The sequence below is a fragment of the Chinchilla lanigera genome, unplaced genomic scaffold (assembly GCF_000276665.1).
Source record: "Chinchilla lanigera isolate Chin_1 unplaced genomic scaffold, ChiLan1.0 scaffold00162, whole genome shotgun sequence".
NCBI classification, from domain to species: domain Eukaryota; kingdom Metazoa; phylum Chordata; class Mammalia; order Rodentia; family Chinchillidae; genus Chinchilla; species Chinchilla lanigera.
In genome coordinates, this window is record NW_004955563.1 from 1,513,997 (window position 1) to 1,532,843 (window position 18,847).

The 18,847-nt window shown below is 44.2% G+C and overlaps 1 protein-coding gene across 4 annotated transcripts in view; it reads left to right on the top strand.

Annotated features, from left to right (window-relative positions):
- Positions 1–6,911: 6,911 nt before the first annotated feature.
- LOC102024059 (CD209 antigen-like protein E) overlaps positions 6,912–18,847 on the top strand; it is a 15,815-nt gene continuing 3,879 nt past the window's right edge. The window contains exons 1-7 of one of the 4 annotated variants that reach the window (XM_005413157.2): positions 6,920–7,035; positions 7,124–7,210; positions 7,423–7,512; positions 7,836–7,928; positions 8,369–8,520; positions 9,221–9,330; positions 10,144–11,531. In XM_005413157.2, the coding sequence (XP_005413214.1) occupies positions 6,990–7,035; positions 7,124–7,210; positions 7,423–7,512; positions 7,836–7,928; positions 8,369–8,520; positions 9,221–9,330; positions 10,144–10,294 (729 nt within the window). In that variant the 5' untranslated portion in view covers positions 6,920–6,989 and the 3' untranslated portion in view covers positions 10,295–11,531. Of the gene's footprint in view, positions 7,036–7,123; positions 7,211–7,422; positions 7,513–7,835; positions 7,929–8,368; positions 8,521–9,220; positions 9,331–10,143; positions 11,532–18,847 lie in introns of those variants that run through there. The other 3 variants (XM_013509182.1, XM_013509181.1, XM_013509180.1) reach the window with 3 other exon arrangements.

An 18,847-nucleotide genomic window follows, 5' to 3' on the forward strand; every position in this document is an offset into this window, starting at 1 on the left:
GAGAGAGAGAGAGAGAGAAGGAGAGAGAGGGGGGGAGAGAGAGAGAGGGAGAGGGAGAGAGAGAGAGAGAGATTGTATGTGGTTCTCTATATATAAAATATATGTGTGTAATTCATCTCCTGGAGAGATGTTTCTCCTGCTCTCTAAAATTCTCAGTCATCACCAAAGTTGAAATTGTTGTCATGTACCCAAGAGTTAATAAGACCTGAAACTGAGGCCCAGTATGATAGATCAATCCACTAATTAGGTAATAGCTGAATAGGCTATTCAGAGGTGGAATGAATTTGGAGGAAGCAGGTTGCTGAGGTCATGGCTTTGAAGGATATTTCTAGCTCCTGACCCTTTCCTCTCTGGTTATTTTGTTCCCTTTGCTGCTCCTGCCTTGGCACCATGGAGGGAGCAGTTTTCCTCCACCATGTCCCGCCATTCGGATGTTTCTGTCTTCCCTCAGGCCTAAAAGCAGTACCATGGACTAACCCCTCCTGACTGTGAGCCAAAATAGGCATTCCCTCCTTTATGCCGTTATCCTTGGGTATTTTGTCATAGTGATGAAAAACTGATGAGCACACTATCAATGGGGTGAGTGGGAGGTATTAAAGCACAATTGCTGAGGATATTTCATACGCTTATTTCCTTTTGTGAAGTATCTGTTCAGATCTCTTGCCATACAAAAAATATTTTAGTTGTGGTTTGATACACAATGCAACATATACCACCTAATGCATTTGTAAGTGTAAGGGTCAGTGACATTAGGTACACACACAATGTTTTGCAGCTGTCACTTGCCATCTATGTGCAGAACTCTTCCATTTCACAAGACTGAAACTCTGCATCCATTAGCTTCCCAGTCCCCACACCTTCGCCCCTGGCAACTTCCTTTCCATTTCCTGGGTCTATTAATGTGAGTATACTAGCACCTTCTGTGAGTGGAACAATACGGTATTTGTCTTGTGTCAACTGGCTTATTTCACTTAGGAGAATGTCCTCACGGTTCTTCCCCAGTGTAACATACCTTGAAATTCCTGTCCTTGCTAGAGGCTGATTAATACTTCTGTCAGGTGGGTTACACTGTGTAGATCCCCCTATTCATGGATTGATGCTCGGTTTGCTTGCACTTTTAAGCTCTTGCAAATAATGCTGCTGTGAATGTGGGTGTACAAAAATCTTCTGAGACCTTGCTTTTCACTTTTTCAGAATTGGGATTTCCGGGTGATATGTTGATTTTGTTTGTACTTATTTGAGAAAGTGTCACATTTTTCCAGAGCAGCTGCACTATTTTACACCTCCATCAATAATGCACATTTCCAATTTTTCTATATCCTGCCAATGTGCATTATTTTTAGAGCAAACATCCTAATGTGTGCAAGATGATATCTCACTGTGGTTTTGATTTGAATTTCTCAAATTTCTCTAATAATGACCAATTATGAGCACTTTTAGACTGTCCTTGTTGATCATTTATATATATATTTCTTGGAGACATATTTGTTTGAGTCTTTTGTCTATTTTTAATTTTTTTCTGTTCTTGAGTTGTACTTTTCTTCATTTAAAACTAGATGCGTTATCTTGTTGAGTTTTGGAGTTGTGTGTGTACTTTGGATATGAGACATTTATCTGTCAGATGACTTATTACATGGAAGGTCAACATTAGGGGAACCTGGATTAGATGAATAAGGAAACCCTCTGTGGTTTTTGCAACATGATGATAAATGTAAGTTTTTCCTAAGAAAAAGCATGTATGCAAATATTTAAACAGTTAAGGCAAAGCAAAATATGTTTGATGACAATGCATTCATTTTCTAAATGAGATGTCATGCACATACAGCACAATGCACATGTCTTACACATGCAAGGTAAGACACTTATATCAAAATACCCATGCAGCCATCTCTCAGATAGAAAATGATAGAACATTTCTAGTTCACAAAAGACCTATTTGTACCCTCTTCTGGCCAATTTCCACCACCTCTTCCAGGTAGCCCCCTTTTCCAATCCTCTTCAAAGATTAATTCTACCTGTTCTTGAAATTCACATAAAACAGAATCTTACTATGCATGACTCTTTGGGCTTTTTCACTCTTTTGTGGCATTTCTATATGCTGTGGCATGGAGACCAGAGGGTTTGCAGCGCCGGGTGTAGCTGCTGACATGTCCCTGTATGGCTTTACCCTATCCATCCCTGCCCTTCAGTCCGCTCCACCTCCATTCTCCCACCCTGCACCTCTCAGCCTGGAGACTTTCTGTGGTTGCTGTAGCTCATCTTTCAGGCTAGGGGCATTGTCGAATTAATCCCTCAGTTCATCCATGACTGTTCGGATTGCTGTACAAATACCTGGCTCCTTCCTTACTTGGTGATTCTGTGGTGGACCCTGAGGTGGGTCTCCCACATCTCTCTTCCAGAAGGGCGTCTTACCCCAGCTGCTAGGAGTCCTCTTGGAGGTAGCTGTCACGTGTCAGCCCATTCCCATCTAGACGCTGCTCCAGGTACCTGCTTCTGCAGTGTCAAACTCCAGGCTGATACACCTCACATTTGTGCAGGGTAATGAAGATCTGACCATGCCGCGCCAACACGGGGCATCTCTGGACGACTGCTCAGATTCCAGAGCTCCCCATGGGGCCAGCTGTGGCTGTTATTAGACCTCCTCTGCTGGGCTTGTCCTTCTGCCCTTTCCTGCTTTCTTCCTGGAGCAAAATTAAAAGATATGTTAGATCTTTGTCTGCATTCCTTGGTGATAGGGGTGTCTTTGGTTATTCATGATCAGCCGTATGAACCATACACAAATTTATGCTAATGAGGTGATACAAGGAAGGGTCCTTATAGAACCTCATCAAGGCACTGGTAAACAGAAGGACCAAGTACCTGGCTGGAGGACTGGGACTTTCAACCTGCGCTGCCTGTCTCCAGCGATGGGACATTAAGGTTGACCTCTATGAGAACTCTGAAAGAGGAGATTTGGTGAGTTCTCTGGCAGATGGACACATAAATGTCCTGGAGAGTGGGAAACCTCTGGGCGTGCATGGGAACCACACCCATACCCTCACTATGCCCTTGTCCTAACTATCTCTTCCACCTGGCCCTTCTGAGTTGCACCCTTCATAACAAAGAAGTGCATAGAACCAGGGTGCTGCCTGTGCTCCTGTGCATCCTCCGGCAAATCACCAGACCTTGCAGCAGGCTGTTGGGAACACCAATTTGTGACATCACAGATGTTCCTTCACCAACAACTCGCGTGTGAAATTCCATCTCAGCGACAGCCAGTCTTCAACAAGGTTTTATTACTCTGGTTTTTTCTACTGTTTCCTCTCTCTGCTTTTACCTGCTTTTCCTTCCTTGAGGTTGCTTTGAGTTAATTTTCTCACTGCTTTGTTAGTTTCCTGGGATTACTGATGTGAAATCTATCTGCTGTCACAGGACAAAATACAGTTGATCTCAGATGGCTTTATGGTCACCTTTAAATTGAGCGCAATTCTGCACACTGCCTGAAGTAGCATGCAGTTTCTAATCCTCAAAGCAGCAGAGCTTGTTTATGCACATAGGAAGTGCTGAAGAAAGCGGAAACAAAAGGCATAAGACAGATGGGTCATTTCCAGTTACTTTCCTTGCAAGCCGGGAGCAGGGATCCAGAACAATAAGAGATGACTTATTTACACGAAGTTACTTCGCGGTTGCTATTAAAACTAGACAATTTGGAAAATTTAGCTGTTAACCCTCTAATGCTAATTTCCAAAAGCGTCAATGGAGCAGTACTCAGCCATAAAAAGGATAAACTTGAGACATTTCTAGGCAAATAGATGCACTTTGAGACCCTATTATTAAGTGAAATAAATTGGATGCATGTGTAAATATCGCATCCTCTCCGTAGTGGGAGAAAATAAACCTTTATATAAGTTGTGATTTGCAAGTATTTTCTCCAATCTGTGGACTGTCTGCATTCTTTTCCCTGATTTCAATGGAAATGAGACTAACGTTTCTGGAGTAGGAATGAAATCTGTTGTGGGTTTTTTATGTTCCTCCCTATCATGTTAAGGACATTTCATTTTATTTCTACTTGACTGGAATTTTTTAAAAATATAAATCATGACTTGCGGTTGAATTTTGCTTTTTTTTCAGCCTAGTAAGATGCTTGTGTGAGGTTTATGCTTTACAGTGCGGTACGCTAATAGATATCCTGATCCACTTTTTGTGCTTGACAAGAAGTTGTTTGATCCGCGTGTACATGGAGACGCATGGAGAAGCTGTCCTCGGTCGTCAGCAAGCTCCATCTTCTCTGCGACAGGTCAGCTGGACACCTGTGCCCCGGATCAGAGGACGCGACCGAAACTCTTCTTCCGAAAGTGCCAGACATCAGGCCGCCTGGGGTAAAAGCACAAAGCACTGCCACACGGAGGGACGTTCCAAACAGCTGACAGCTGACCTGTCATCCTCCGAACGGTCCAAGTCATCAAAACACAGCGAGTCACAGAAAGTGCCGGGGCCCAGCAGAGGCCGAGGAGATGTGACATCTACACAGAATGTGTGGGGTTCAGGGACGGGATCAAGACACAAGGGAAAAATAGCAAAATCCAAACAAATCCTGGAGGTCCCTGGGTGTGTTAATCATGATGAAGATGTCAGCATCAGTGCATCCCCATCAGGAGCACTCGCTGGTGTGTGGAAGGCCGGCATTAGGGGAAACCGAGTGAAGAGTATGAGAAATCTCCACTCTACCTTGGCAAAACTTCCTCCATTAGAAACATAACCTAGAATATTTATATAAATAAGATAAAGCAGGGCTGGGGATTTAGCTCAGCAGCTAAAAGCGCCTGCCTGGCAAGCGCAAGGTCGTGAGTTCGGTTCCTGGTACCGGAGAAAAACCAAAATAAATAAATAAATAAATAAGATAAAGCAAATGTGATATTTTTTCACAATTTCTTTATAACGCGTGCATGTATTGTGAATTATTAACTGAGATACGACACTCACTAAAAAATGCAAAAAAATTTTTTTTAATATGTCCAGAGAGTCCATTCACATTTTCCGCGATTTAGGATATCGATATATATCTTTGGAGGGGCATAATTCAATCCATAACGGTAACTTGGAGATAATTTCCTTTGCTTTTCTAAAACCTCTCTGTCAAAATTCTTGACATTTTCACTGCTCTTTAATTTTTATTTTTATTACTACATGTGTGCAGTACATAATGACCACACTCATCATGGGGAGGTTAATTCTTTTTTACTCCCTTCCTCTACCCTCTCACTGTCTTCTAGTTCCTGGTCCCCTCCCTTTTTGCAAAATCTATCTCCCTGTTTCCTACATTCTTGGCTTTGAGAGACAAGACGGGGAGTGCCTCGACCATGGTGTGAATCCCGACCCCATCACTCTTGGCTGGTGGCTGTGGAGAGTCACCATCCTCATCTACAACTGGCAAATGGTGCAGGAGGTTCTCTCAAGTCATTGTGAGAAACTAGTGAAGACTGCGTTTTTAGAAAAACACAAAGTTTAATGCCTGGCCCATAAACCAGTGCACAAGTCTTGAATATATAGCTTGTCACTTTTACATATGAACGCACCCATGCCTCTACCAGTCCAATTAAACCATAGAACATTTTTAGCTCTCAGAAGATTTTCCGCTTCCCCTTCCTTGTAAATTCCCATTTCTAGTAACGTTCCTTATCAATTTGGGTCAGTATTTGCTCCGCCTGTTCTCAAAATGGACGGAAAACCTGGGCCAATATTATTAGAGCGTGCATTCTCTTGGCCTGAATACTTCTACTCTACTGGCAGACTGAGGGATTCTTACTGTATGCATCAGGAATTTGATTTTTCATTGCTGTATAGTCTTCCATCTGTCAAAGCCACCACTTATTTCTTCACTGACCTCTTGGTGACCACCTGGAAGTTTTTCAGTTTGGAAGATTCTGAAGAAAGAGCCTGTGTGACTGTCTGTGGTTCTGGCTGTGTACTATGGGCACGGACTGTTTAGGATCAATTTCCAGCTCCACATTATTCACCTGTTATGGCACGCTGGGCCAGTTAACTGAGCTCCTCGGGCTTCAAGCTTGGCCAATTATGAAATGGAAGTCGGATCATCTACCACAGGCTGGGAAGGTTAGATTAGCACACATATAAAGCAGGTAGGAAAGTACCTGACTATAGCAGCATTAAATAAATATAAGCAATGATGATTTGGCCTCACTGCCATACGCCAGGAGAAATTCCCATAAGTGGGGATATAAGTACACCAACACAGTTGAGCATCAGGGGAGGTGAGGCAGGAGACTAGGGCATGGCCAGCCGGCTGAGCTGAGCAAGTGGGCGGGACCTGTCATGCGCGGAGACCAGCATGCATTCTCACAGAGGCAGCTCCCAAGCCCCGCACCTGGGACCGGTCAGAAAGAGTAATCTCCAATTCAGGAGCAAAATCAAGCCAGTTTTTTTTTTTAATTTCAAGACCTCCACCATGAACCTTGTGGCCACCTAAGTACCCAGGTGAGGGGTAAACTTCTTTTCCTACCTTTAATGCATGGAAAAGCTCATTACCTTTTCACATGTGGTCCACGTCTTTGTTCAAGATACCAAGGACCTGGGATGAGCCTGCACACCTCCAGAATCTGGTAACAAAGGGACAGTTTCCAGGAGGACATGAAGCATCATAAGCCAGTTGCGCCAGAGTTTAAGGAGGAATTTTAAAAATAGCTTTATTTCCCAATTTCTTTGCTTCAGTACACGTGTCACACAGTTTGGCAGTGCCGTGAGTGGACGGGTTCTTTCAGTTACTGAACTCTGACCACCCCAGCCCCTCCCTATAATTACTGGAACTTTAGGTCCCGGCCATACTGCACTGTGTCACAGGCTGGGCCCCTCCTCTCCCTTCTTCCTGTGCTGGTGTCCAGTTCCGTGTTTTTCTTCCTGAAAAAGAGGAGATTCGGGGAGTGAAAACAAAGGGGTGGGACATAAAAGCCATAGCCCTCAGCAGTTCTGGGCACTGAAGGACAGCGGTGACCATGACTGCCCCTGGGAAAGCACAGGCGCAGGAGCAGGGCCCCCTGGGTGAGGCTGAGCTGGGACTCTGGGAGTTTGGGAAGAGGTCAGGAGCCTTCTCGGGTCTCAGCCTGACTTGATTCTCTGCTCATTTCAGACGAGGAACAGCTCATAGACAGCAGACCCAGAAATGCAATGAACAGATCTGGACACCGACAGGCTTCCGTATTCAACAGCCTTGCAGGTAGAACCCCGTCAGGGGCTGAGGAGGTATGGACGGCCCCTCCCAGATACTGGAGTCTGGAAGAAATGGACGCTGAGACTGAACCCTGGGTCCTCGGGAGGGTGGTTGCTAGCCTTTGGATATGGGGGAAGGAGTGGCTGGCAGGACTGCCCCCGGGCCAGGCTGAGCCGGGGACACTGGTGGACTGGATAACCCAAGCTTCTTTCCTGCAGGTTGTCACCTCCACCACCCCATCCCCCTGGTCCTGAAGCTGCTCATGCTCACGCTCTTCGCTGGGATCTTGGTGGCCATCCTTGCCCAAGGTCAGGGCGGGGCTCGGGGTTGGGGCTCCTTCAGCTGGGGCGGGCAGGTCCAGGAAGGAGGCGGGTCTCAAACTGGATCGGGTTCTTCAGAGGTTCCTAGGAGCTTCTCAGGGCCCCTCCCACCTCTCCTGGAGCAAAGAGGAGGAGCGGGTGTAGAAGAGGGCTCTGGTGCCATTTGCGTTTGGGGTTCAGGCTGGTCTGGGAGTCAGTTTTTCTACTCTTCATAGAAGAGGAATCAAGATGTTGCTTCACTGAACCAATGAGGAGGATGTGGCACACAGTAGGTGCTTAATAACTACAGTTTTTTTTTTGTCTTGGCACAGTCTCAAATATCCCAAGCAGGCAGGAGTATGAACAAGACCAGTCACAGCAGAAGCAGGTCTACCAGGAACTGGCCCAGATGAAGGACAGAATGAGTGAGTGACAGGAAACTGGATCTCCAGGGACCTGAGGGGGCCTGGGCCTCATGTCACTTTGCTGGTGTCCCCTGTCTTCTCTGGGCCTCAGTTTGCTCATCTGTGAATTGGGGACACAGGGCAGCAGTCAGGATGGTGCCAGCTTTTCACAGGGGAACACACACACACACACACACACACACACACACACACACACAGAAGGAACTGAACTAAGCATCTCCTGGCCTTTCTTCTGACATCAAAGTCCCTACTTCTCCCAGCCTGGAGGAGGTGGGACCAGGATTCCTGGGGTTTCCTAGGGTAGGGAGAGGCTCAGGCAGTGGTCTGCTTGTGGTGCTCAGGAAGTGGCTACCCTGGAATGTTGAGTCAGGCAGGGTGAGATATGAAGCCTGAACAAGGACATCCAAATGTGAGTCCATCCTGACCACGTCTTCCAACAGGCAACCTGTGCCGCCCCTGCTCCTGGGACTGGACGTTCTTCCAAGGAAAGTGCTACTTCTTCTCCAAGTCCCAGCGGAACTGGCACGACTCAGTGACCGCCTGCAAGGAGGCAGGGGCCCAACTGGTCATCGTGGAGAGCGCCGAGGAGCAGGTGCTCGTGGTTTGAGCAAGGGGCCTTCGTCTGGGGCGTGCACCTGGATGCTGGCCCGCTCTGGGGAGATGACTGGTCAGATGGGGGTTTTCTGGACTAGGGGTGGCTCCGGGTACGGGGAGAGGGGAAAGCAGGAGGGTGCAGTGGGAGGTTCTCCTGCACCTTGCAAGGGCTCATACACAAGTTCTGAACATGGGTGCAGAGTTTGTGGAAAATCAAAATGTAAATGACTCCTGCTGGTGTGTATGCCAGTCTTTAAGAACTTACTAGTAGCAAAAATTCTCTATCTTATTTGGCGATTTCCCTTATTTCAGTCCATCAATGGGATGTCATTAAATGCAGGCCTGAGCAGTGATGTGCGTGATCAGCAGTTATGAACTGGTATGATCTTTTGGCAGTGCATTAACCCAGTCCCTGAAAAAATTCATATGGACATGCTCAGACAGATGCCTGGTATTACCAAGTATCCCTGATTAAACCAGCTGTGGGCATTCTGTGTGCAAGGGACGAAACATCTGCCTATCCCATACAGATGTGAGAGGGACTCAGATCTCCAAAACGTGCATGACAGCTCACGGCCTTGACAGTGTAGAGGTTGGTAGGACAGACATCAAGGAGAACTTCCTGCCATGAGAGTTTGAGGATGTAAACTAGAAAATAGGCTGCAGAGCTCCCTCCTGACTCCTCCCCTCGCCCTCAGAGCTTCTTACAGCAGACCTCAAAAAGTAAAGGCGTCACCTGGATGGGGCTCTCAGACCTGAATAAAGAAGGCACATGGCACTGGGTTGATGGCTCACCTCTGTCAAGCAGGTAGGTCCAGGGAGATGAGGACACCTTATAGAGGAGGGCGGGGCTCTGAAACTCTGGCTTACACACACTGGAGGATCTTCCCCAGCCCATACCCCACCTAGGCTTAAGAATCTTGGACATTGACTGCACTGAGGGGCTGGCAGGTCATACCACCTACAGAGAGGATGGCAGATGCCTAAAATTCCACCTCCAGAGCTTCAGGAGGAGGGGCCACCTATGAAGAAGATTTAAAATACAGTGTATTAATAGAACATCGGAAGAGTCATGAGGAAAAGGATTAGAGGACTATTGCCATAGAAAAGATGGATTATTATACTCACATACCCCAACATGGGGCACATCATCACAGCAACGTGGTTACACAGGGAAGGATGAAGGCCAGACAAGAGCAGGCAGTGAGGAATGGTGGGGGGCAGGGCTCTCATTCTGGTGTCCACAGGGAGGAAGAGCTGAGGCAGGGGAAGTGGACTCAGGGATGCTAGTGAGTTCTAGGTGGGCAGTGTTATTCCTGGTTGTCTGGTCCCTGGCTCTGGACAGGCGTAGATCTGCCCAGGCTGCAGAAGACCAACAAGCAAGGTGGGTAGGGTTGGATCTAAAAGCCACACCCTCAGAGGACGGGTGCCTCTGAAGCATGAGCGACAAGGGTCAGTGTCACACAGGCCAGGTGACTCAGACACGCAAAAGGGTATCCAGAACAAGGCACGTCTGCCACCTGCGTGCACGAGGGATGGAAAAGCATCGAGTATCAGCACTAGAAATCTGGTCCACCCTGGGGGGCGGGGCAGAGACTCACACTGTGAATGCGCTTTGCAGCTTGGGAAACTACTGGAATACAGGAGAGCCCAACAATATCGGGGAGGAAGACTGTGCGGAGTTCAAGAACGATGGCTGGAATGACGGCAGATGTGAAAATAGCAACTTCTGGATCTGCAAGAAGACTGCGACGTCTTGCTCCAACAACTGATGCCCAGAATCTCTGCCCACCCCCAGCAGCCCCAATGCAGCTGCCAGGTGGCTCAGTTTTACCCTCATTTACCCCAGCCCCTTCTCCTTGTCTGTTGGACTGGAGAGAGTAACAGTAGCTCTGCAAATCTTTTCCATCACACTCTTATCTTCCACGGGGCTCAGGCACTGCCATCCTTCCTCCTGTGCCAGAGATCCCCTCTGGCTTGGTGGCCATGGTTCTGGTCCATTGAGATGGCATGGGATACACTGAGGACTGGGGTGTGTTCCCCAATCTACGCTGCCTTGATAAGACCAGAAGGTTTGCAGCGCCGTGTGTAGCTGCTGACATGTCCCTGTATGGCTTTGCCTACCCGTCCCTGCCCTTCAGTCTGCTCCACCTCCATTCACCCGACCTGCACCTCTCAGCCTGGGGACTGTCTCTGGTTGCTCTAGTTCATCCTGCAGTCTAGGGGCATTGTCGAATTAATCCCTCAGTTCGTCCATGACTGTTGGATTGCTGTACAGTACCCAGCTCCTTCCCTACTTGGTGATTCTGTGGTGGACCCTGAGGTGGGTCTCCCACATCTCTCTTCCAGAAGGGCGTCTTACCCCAGCTGCTAGGAGTCCTCTTGGAGGTAGCGGTCACGTGTCAGCCCATTCCCACCTAGGCGCTGCTCCAGGTACCTGCTTCTGCAGTGTCAAACTCCAGGCTGATACACCTCACATGTGTGCAGGATAATGAAGATCTGACCATGCCGCCCCAACACGGGGCTTCTCTGAAGGACCGCTCAGATTCCAGAGCTCCCCATGGGGCCAGCTGTGGCTGGTATCAGACCTCCTCTGCTGGGCTTGTCCCTCTGTCCTTTTCTGCTTTCTTCCTGGAGCAAAATTAAAATAAACATTAGGCCTTATCTGCATTCCTTGGTGATTTAGTTATTCACAATCAGGCCTACAGACAAGGTATGAATTTATGCTGATGAGATGACACGTGTTACCAAATGGACAAAAAATCCTGGGTAGAAGAGCAAAATTTTCTATCCCAACCTCCTGTCTCCAGTATAAAGATTACCCTGTATGAGAACTCTGAGCAAGGAGACTTGCTGATTCCCATGATGGTGAACACACGGTGGTACTGGAGGTCCAAATCCTTAGAGATGGATGGTGAGCGCACACATCTGCGTGCTTCTTTTGCGTATCTCTTCCACTTGGCTCCTTCTGAGTTGCCGCCTTTATAATAAACCACTAAATAGAAACAACAGTGTTGTCTGAGTTTCTGTGAGTTCTCTGGCAAAGCACCTAGTCTTGCCGTAGGTTGTTGGAAACCTGAATCTGTGGCTGGCTTGACCAAAGCTTGGTTAGTCTGGCCACTTTGTGTGGCCGACCCTGGGAGTAGTGTCAGCTGGGGGACTGAGCCCTCTACATAGTAGAGTCCAGTGCTGTTTTTGTAGTAGGAATTGAAGGACTGCTTGGTGGAAGACAATCCCCGAGCGTGTTGTCCCTCCCACCGCTGTGGTTGATTTGGCTCCCTTTTGTCAGTTTCTAGGGACTACGGACCTGATATCTGTCCTCTGCTACAGAACAAAATACAGTTGTTCTCACTTGGCTTTATGTTCAAGATTGGGGCAGCTCTGCACTACATGAAGCATAAAGTTTCTCACCCTCAGAGGTTGTTTGTGCACATAGGAAGTGCTGAAGAAAGCAGAAACGAAAGGCATAGAACAGATTGGTCATTTCCAGTTGCTTTCCTCATCAGGCAGGGACAGAGATCCAGAACAATAGAGGGGTGACTAATTTGCCTAAGGTTACTTCAGGGTTTCTATTAAAACCAGCCTGCCTTGAAGACACAGCTATTGACCCTTTAATGTCAATTTCCAACAGTCAGGAAAACAGCTTAGCTCCAGAATCGTGAAGGGAAACTTTAACATAAGTGACTCTTTGTTTCTGTCCATTTTGGATGTGTGTGTGCGTGTGTGTGTTTTGGTTTGGTTTTTTGTTTTTGCATTTTTGTGGTGGTTGTTGTTGCCTTTTGTTTTGTTGTTGCTGTTGTTGTTGTTGATTGCAACACTGGGGACTGAACCCAGGGCTTTTGCACTAAACCGCAGATCCAACCTTTGTTTTATTTTAAATGAGACAGTGTCTCAGCAGCCCAGGCTCAGTTCAAACTTGTAATCCTCTTGCCTTAGCTTTTCGCTATCAGTTTGGGGTTTTACTTCATCTGTTCAAGTTAATTTAGGAGCTTAACCCAAAAATATGATTTTCTGTGTTTTTTTTTTTTTTTTTTCCCTCTCCGGTACCGGGAACCAAACTCATGACCTTGCGCTTGCCGAGCAGGCGCTTTTGCCGCTGAGCTAAATCCCCAGCCCCTGTGTTTTTTATTTTAATACCAACTTTTGGGGGGTTTCCATTTGCATGGGCTGTCTTTTTCAAATCTTTTACTTTTATTTATTTTTAATTTTTTATTTCATGGGAAAAATAAAATTTCATAACAAAATAATAGAATAACAATAGCTAATACATCACATATTATTATCTTCAAAGTAGTTAGTCAGAGCACAAGATGTGGGCATAAAAAATTATCTGAATGATACTAGCACAAACCTTTTTTTTTCAATGAACTAAGAAAAACTAGTAGTATGATTACCTTTTTTTTCCCTTTCTTCTTTCTTCCTTTCTCCTTCCCCCCATCCTCGTTCCTTTTTCCTTTTTAACAATTTCTTCCTATTTCACAATATCTATTGTACATTTTAGACCTTACTCTTTCAATTTCTCATACTAGGGAGACAAAATGTTTGTACATGTGAGTCTGATTTATTTCATAATGAGTATGGTCTCAGGTTGCATTTATTTACCTATAAATGTCTCAAGGTTAGCCTTCTTTATGGCTGAGTAGTATTCCATTATATAACAAGACCACAACTTTTTTTACCCATTCCTTGGTTGATGGACATTTTGGTTATTTCCATGGTTTAGCTATTACAAACTGTGCTGCTATAAACATTGGTGTACATATAGTGCTGTGGAATGATGCTTTTAATTCTTCTGGGAAGATACCCAGAAGGGGAATAGCTGGTTTGAAGGGGAACTCTAATCCCAGTTTTTTGAGGAATCTCCACATTGATTTCCACAGTGGTTGCACCAATCTACACACCAACAGTGGAGAAGGGTTGATTTTTCTCCACAGCCCCTCCAGCATTTGTTATTAGTTGATTTCTTGATACTAGCCATTCTTTCCAGGGTGAGATAGAATCTCAGTGGTGTTTTAATTTGCATCTCACCAATAACCAGTGATATTGAGCATTTTAATATATTCCTTCACTGTTTGTATTTCTTCACCTGAGAAGTATGTATTCATCTCATGCCCATTTTTTATTGGGTCTTTAAATTTGGGAGGTCCACTTTTTTCATTTTTTTTATGTGCACCCACATTTATAGCAACACAATTTGTAATAGCTAAATCTTGGAAACAACCCAAACACCAATCAACCAAGGAATGGATAAAAAGGCAGTCTTTTTACATAATGGAATACTACTCATCCATAAAAGAGGATAAACCTGAGACATTTATAGGTAAAAAAGATTTCAAAAGATGTTGTATTTTTATACAGTGGAGTACTACTCAGCTAAAAAGGAATACAAACTGGAGGCTTTTATAGGTAAATGGATGAAACTAGAGACCACACTCATAAGTGTGTTAGACTTTGTCAAATGCCCTTTTGGCATCTCTTGAGATGATCATGTGATTTGTGTCTTTGGCTCTGTTGACATGGTGCATTGCATTTATTGATTTGCATATGTGGAACCATCCCTGCATCCCTGGCATGAACCTACTTTGTCATGCTGTATAATCTTCTTGAAGATTTGTTGCATTCTGTTTGCCAGTATGCTATTAAGGATTTTTGCATCAATGTTCATTAGGGAGATTGGCCTGTAGTTTTCCTTCTTGGTTGGGTTCTTCTCTCATTTTGGAATCAGGGTAATACTTGCTTCCAGGAATTATTTTGGAAGTATTGGTTCTTTTTCAATTTTTTAAAAGAGTTTCAGCATTAATGGTATTAGTTCTTCTTTAAATTTCTTATAGAATTCAACAATGAAACTGTCAGGGCTTGAGTTTTTCTTTGTTGGTAAATTTTTAATTACATTTCCAGTTTTATTAGCTGATATTGGTTTTTATTTAAAATTTTTATATATTCTTGATTTAGTTTTGGCAAATCGATTTTGTCTAGAAATCTGTCCATTTCTTTTGTGTTTTCCATCTTAGTAGAATATATGTTCTCAGAGTAGGTATTGATGATTTCCTGGATTTCTCTGGTATCTGTTGTGATTTCCCCCTTTTCATTCCAAATTGCTTAAATTTTTTTTTCTTTTCTCTTTTTGGCAAGATTGGCTAATGGTTTATCAATTTTATTTATTCTTTCAAAGAACCAATTTTTTGATTCATTGATTCTTTGTATTTTTTTAGTCTCTACTGCACTAATTTCTGCTCTTATCTTTATAATTTCCTTCCTTGTACAAGTTTTGGGTTTGGTTTGTTGTTCTTTTTCTAGAAGTTTCAGGTTCAACATTAGGTTGTTTATTTGAGTTTGTTCTGTTTTCCTGATGTGTGAGTTCATTGCTATAAATTTTCCTCATAGGACTGCTTTCATTGCATCTCATAAGTTTTGGTATGTTGTATCAGTATTATCATTTAATTGTATATAGTGTTTAATTTCATCTTCAGTTTCTTCTGTGATCCACTGGTTGTTCAGAAGGGTGTTGTTAAATTTCCATGTGTTAATGCAGTTTTTGTGGTTTCCTTTAATATAGTTTTGTGATTATGAGTTTCATTGTTCTCTAGTCCAAAATTATGCATGGGATGATTTCAATTCCTCTACATTTACTTAAATATGTTTTGTCAGCTAATATATGATCTGTTTTGGAGAACACCCCATGTGCAGCTGAGAAGAATATGTCTTCTGATGTTTCAGGGTGGAACACTCTGTAGACATCTGTCAAGTCCATTGTTCACAGGCTTGGTTTAATTCTAACATTTTCTTGTTGATTTCTTTGTCTAATTGTTCTATCCATTTGTAAGATCCCCCACTATAATTATGTTCGTGTTTAATTGGTTTTCCACGTCAGTTAATACTTGTTTTATGTAGTTGGGTGAACCTGTGTTTGGTGCATAAATATTTACGGTTGTTGTCCCTTCTTCTTGGAGTTTTCCCTTAATGAGTACGTAGTGACATTGTTTGTCGCTTTTGATCAGTTTTGGCTTGAAGTTCACATTGTCTGAAAATAGAATAGATATTCCTGCTTTTTTCTGGGTTCCTGTGGAGTGGAGAATTGTTCTCCATCCTTTGACTTTTAGTCTATAAACTTCTTTTTGAGTTACAGGTATTTCTTGAATGTAGCATATTGTTGGATCTTGTTTCTTGATCCATTCTGCCAGTCTGTTTCTTTTGATTGGTGATTTGAGACCATTTACATTGATGGTTATAACTGATATGTATTGGCTTTTCTTTTTCATGTTGTTTCCTTGTTATTTGTTCCCCATCTTTCTGCTCTGTTTAATTGCTTATCCTGCCTAGCAGCTTCTTTCTATTGGTGTTCCTGCCCTTGTGGTCTTTGTTATCTCTTTCTAATATGTCCTTTAGAGCATTCTGTAGAGCTGGTTTAGTGGTCATAAATTTCTTCAGTTGTTCTTTGTCATGGAAGTATCTTATTTCTCCATTAATTTTGAAAGATAATTTTGCACGGTACATCAAGCTGGCTTGAAGATTATTTTCCTTTAGGGCTTGAAATATTTCACTCCAAGCCCTTCTTGATTTAAGGGTTTGTGTTGAGAAGTCTACTGTGATTCTGATGGCCTCTCCTTTATAGGTGATATGTTTCTATTCTCCAGCTGCTTGTAATATTTTGTTCTTGTGCTGAATTTCCAGAATCGTGATTATTATATGCCTTAGTGTAGATTTATTTTGGTTGTGGCTATTTGGAGTTCTATATGTTTCATATATTTGTATGTCAAATTCTTTATCTATGTTTAGTAAGTTTTCTGCCATTATTTCTGTGAAGAAGTTTTTAATGGCATTTGTGCTGCCTCCAGCTCTTTCACTGATTCCAATCAATCTTATGTTGCTGTTCTTTGCTTCATCCTGTAGCTGCTGTTTTGATTTTTTTGTGGTCTCTTGCGATCTTTAAGATGTCTTTTTTCTCCTGGTTGCTAGTTGCATCCCTGTCTTCTAGATCTGATATTCTATCCTTGTCTTCATTTAATCTACTGCATATACTTTCAGGGGAGTTTCTAATCTCCTAGATTTCTGTTTGGATCTGTTTCAATGATTCTGTTTCTTATCTATAGTTGGCATTCATGGTTTTCATTGTTTTCCTGAGCTCCTCTATTTGTTTATCTGTGTCTGTTTTAATGTCTTTTATTTTGGTAGTCATTTCTTTTTGCACCTTAGAGATTCTTTTTCTATGGCCTCTTCCATTTGTTTTTCCACTTCTGCTGCTATCATTTCAGAGAGTTCCATTTGCTGGCTTCTGATTTCCTCTATCTGTGTTCCACACTTGTCCCAGGTAGGCTGGGTGATTGGGATTGCATTTTACTTTTTAGTCTTGTCTGTTTCTATTTTATTTTGCTTTCTGTGATGATGCTTTTAGATTTCTAATGGTGTATAGCCTTATCACTGCTTTGAGGCTTTCCTAGGAGGTGTCTGTTCCTCAGGATGTGTCCTCTAGCTGGCGCCACCATTACTTCTCTAGCCATCACCGCCATATTCCTCACAAGCCATCCTGGGGCAATGGAGGAAGTGCAGAGCACAGACCTACACTCCTTTCAACTCTTCCCACCAACACCTCTGTCCTGGGGACAATGGAGGAAGCGGGGAGTGTGGACTCACACTCCACACACCAGGGATGCTGTCCTGAGGCAACTCATAGTGCATCCTTAACTCACAGAAGACTCCTGATTGCCCTTTCTCATCAATTCTCATTCCTGGTAACCCTCTTTTAAAGAGTTTGGACCAGGATTCATGCTGCTGGCTCTCAAAGTGGAGAAAACTTTGTCCAGTCTTAAGGTATGCATTCTATTTGTCTGAGTACTTCCACTCTTTTGAGAGATTGGCTCATTGCCGGTGTTGTATGCATCGGTCATTTGCTTTTTCATTGTTGTATAGTCTTGCATGTGTAAAAGCCACCAATTTTTTCCATTCACCTCATGGTGACCACCTCATTTTTTTCAACTCAAGAGATTCAGAATAGAACTTCTAGAAGTCTTGTTTCTTTCCTAAGCCTATGTGACTGTCTCTGATTCAACTGTGCACTATAGATGTTGATGGTCTAGGCTTAATTTCAAACGCTATACTGTTTATTAGCTGTGTGAATTTGAGCCAATTAACTGACCTCTTTGGGCTTCAGATTTGGCCAATTATGAAATGAAAGTCAGATCATCTACCACAGGCTAAGGAGTTAAATGAGTATATATATATATATATATATATATATATATATATATATAAAACAGCTAGCAAAGTGCCTGACTATAGCATCATTAAGTAAATATAAACAAAAATAAGTAAGTAAAGGAACCAGCAGAAACTACCATAAATGAGGATGTAAGTAAACCAAGACAGCCAAGCCTGGGGTAAGAAGGAGCAGTGTTTCTGGAAAAACTGGGGTTGCTGATAGTCCACCCTCAACAGAATTGAAGAAGAAATTAAAATTTAGCCTTATTTCTCACCTTACAGATGTGTTTCAGTAAATGCGTCCCACAGCTTGGCAATGCCATGAGTAGATGAGTTCTTTCAGCTACAGAGCTCTGACCACCCCAACCCCTGCCTACAATTACTGGAACATAAGGTATTTGCTGTGCTACATGTGTCACAGATTGGCCTCCTCCTTCTCATTACTTCCTGTGCTGGTGTCCAGTTCCCCGTTTCTCTTCCTCAGTAAGAGTCAATTCAGGGAGTGAGGAACAGTGCGGTGGACATAAATACTGTGCTCTCCAGCGGTTCTGGGCACTGAAGGACAGTGGTGACCATGACTTCTCCCAAGGAAGCACAAGCGCAGAAGCTGGCTCTCCTGGGTGAGGCTGAACTGGGACTTCAGGAGTTTGGGGACGGTTCGGGCTGCATCTCGGGTCTCAGCCTGACTGGGAACAGCTGATAAGAGGTGGCAGCATCTACTGAATGAACCGGTTTGGATAGTGACCGGCCTCTGTACTCAATAACTTTGCAAGTAGAGCAGTGACAGGGCTGAGCGTGAGTACACAGCCCCTCCCGGATACTGGACTCTGGGAAAGCTGAGGCTGAGGTTCTGGACCCTGGGTCCTCAGGAGGGTGGTCCCTAGGTTTCTAAGTATGAGGAAAGGGGGAGCTAGTGGTGAGTCTGCCCCTGGGCCAGGCTGAGCTGGGGACACTGGTGTACTGGATCCCCCATGCTTCTTTCCTGCAGGTTGTCACTTCCACCACCCCATCCCCCTGGTCCTGAAGCTGCTCATACTCACGCTCTTCGCTGGGATCTTGGTGGCCATCCTTGCCCAAGGTCAGGGCGGGGCTCGGGGTTGGGGCTCCTTCAGCTGGGGCGGGCAGGTCCA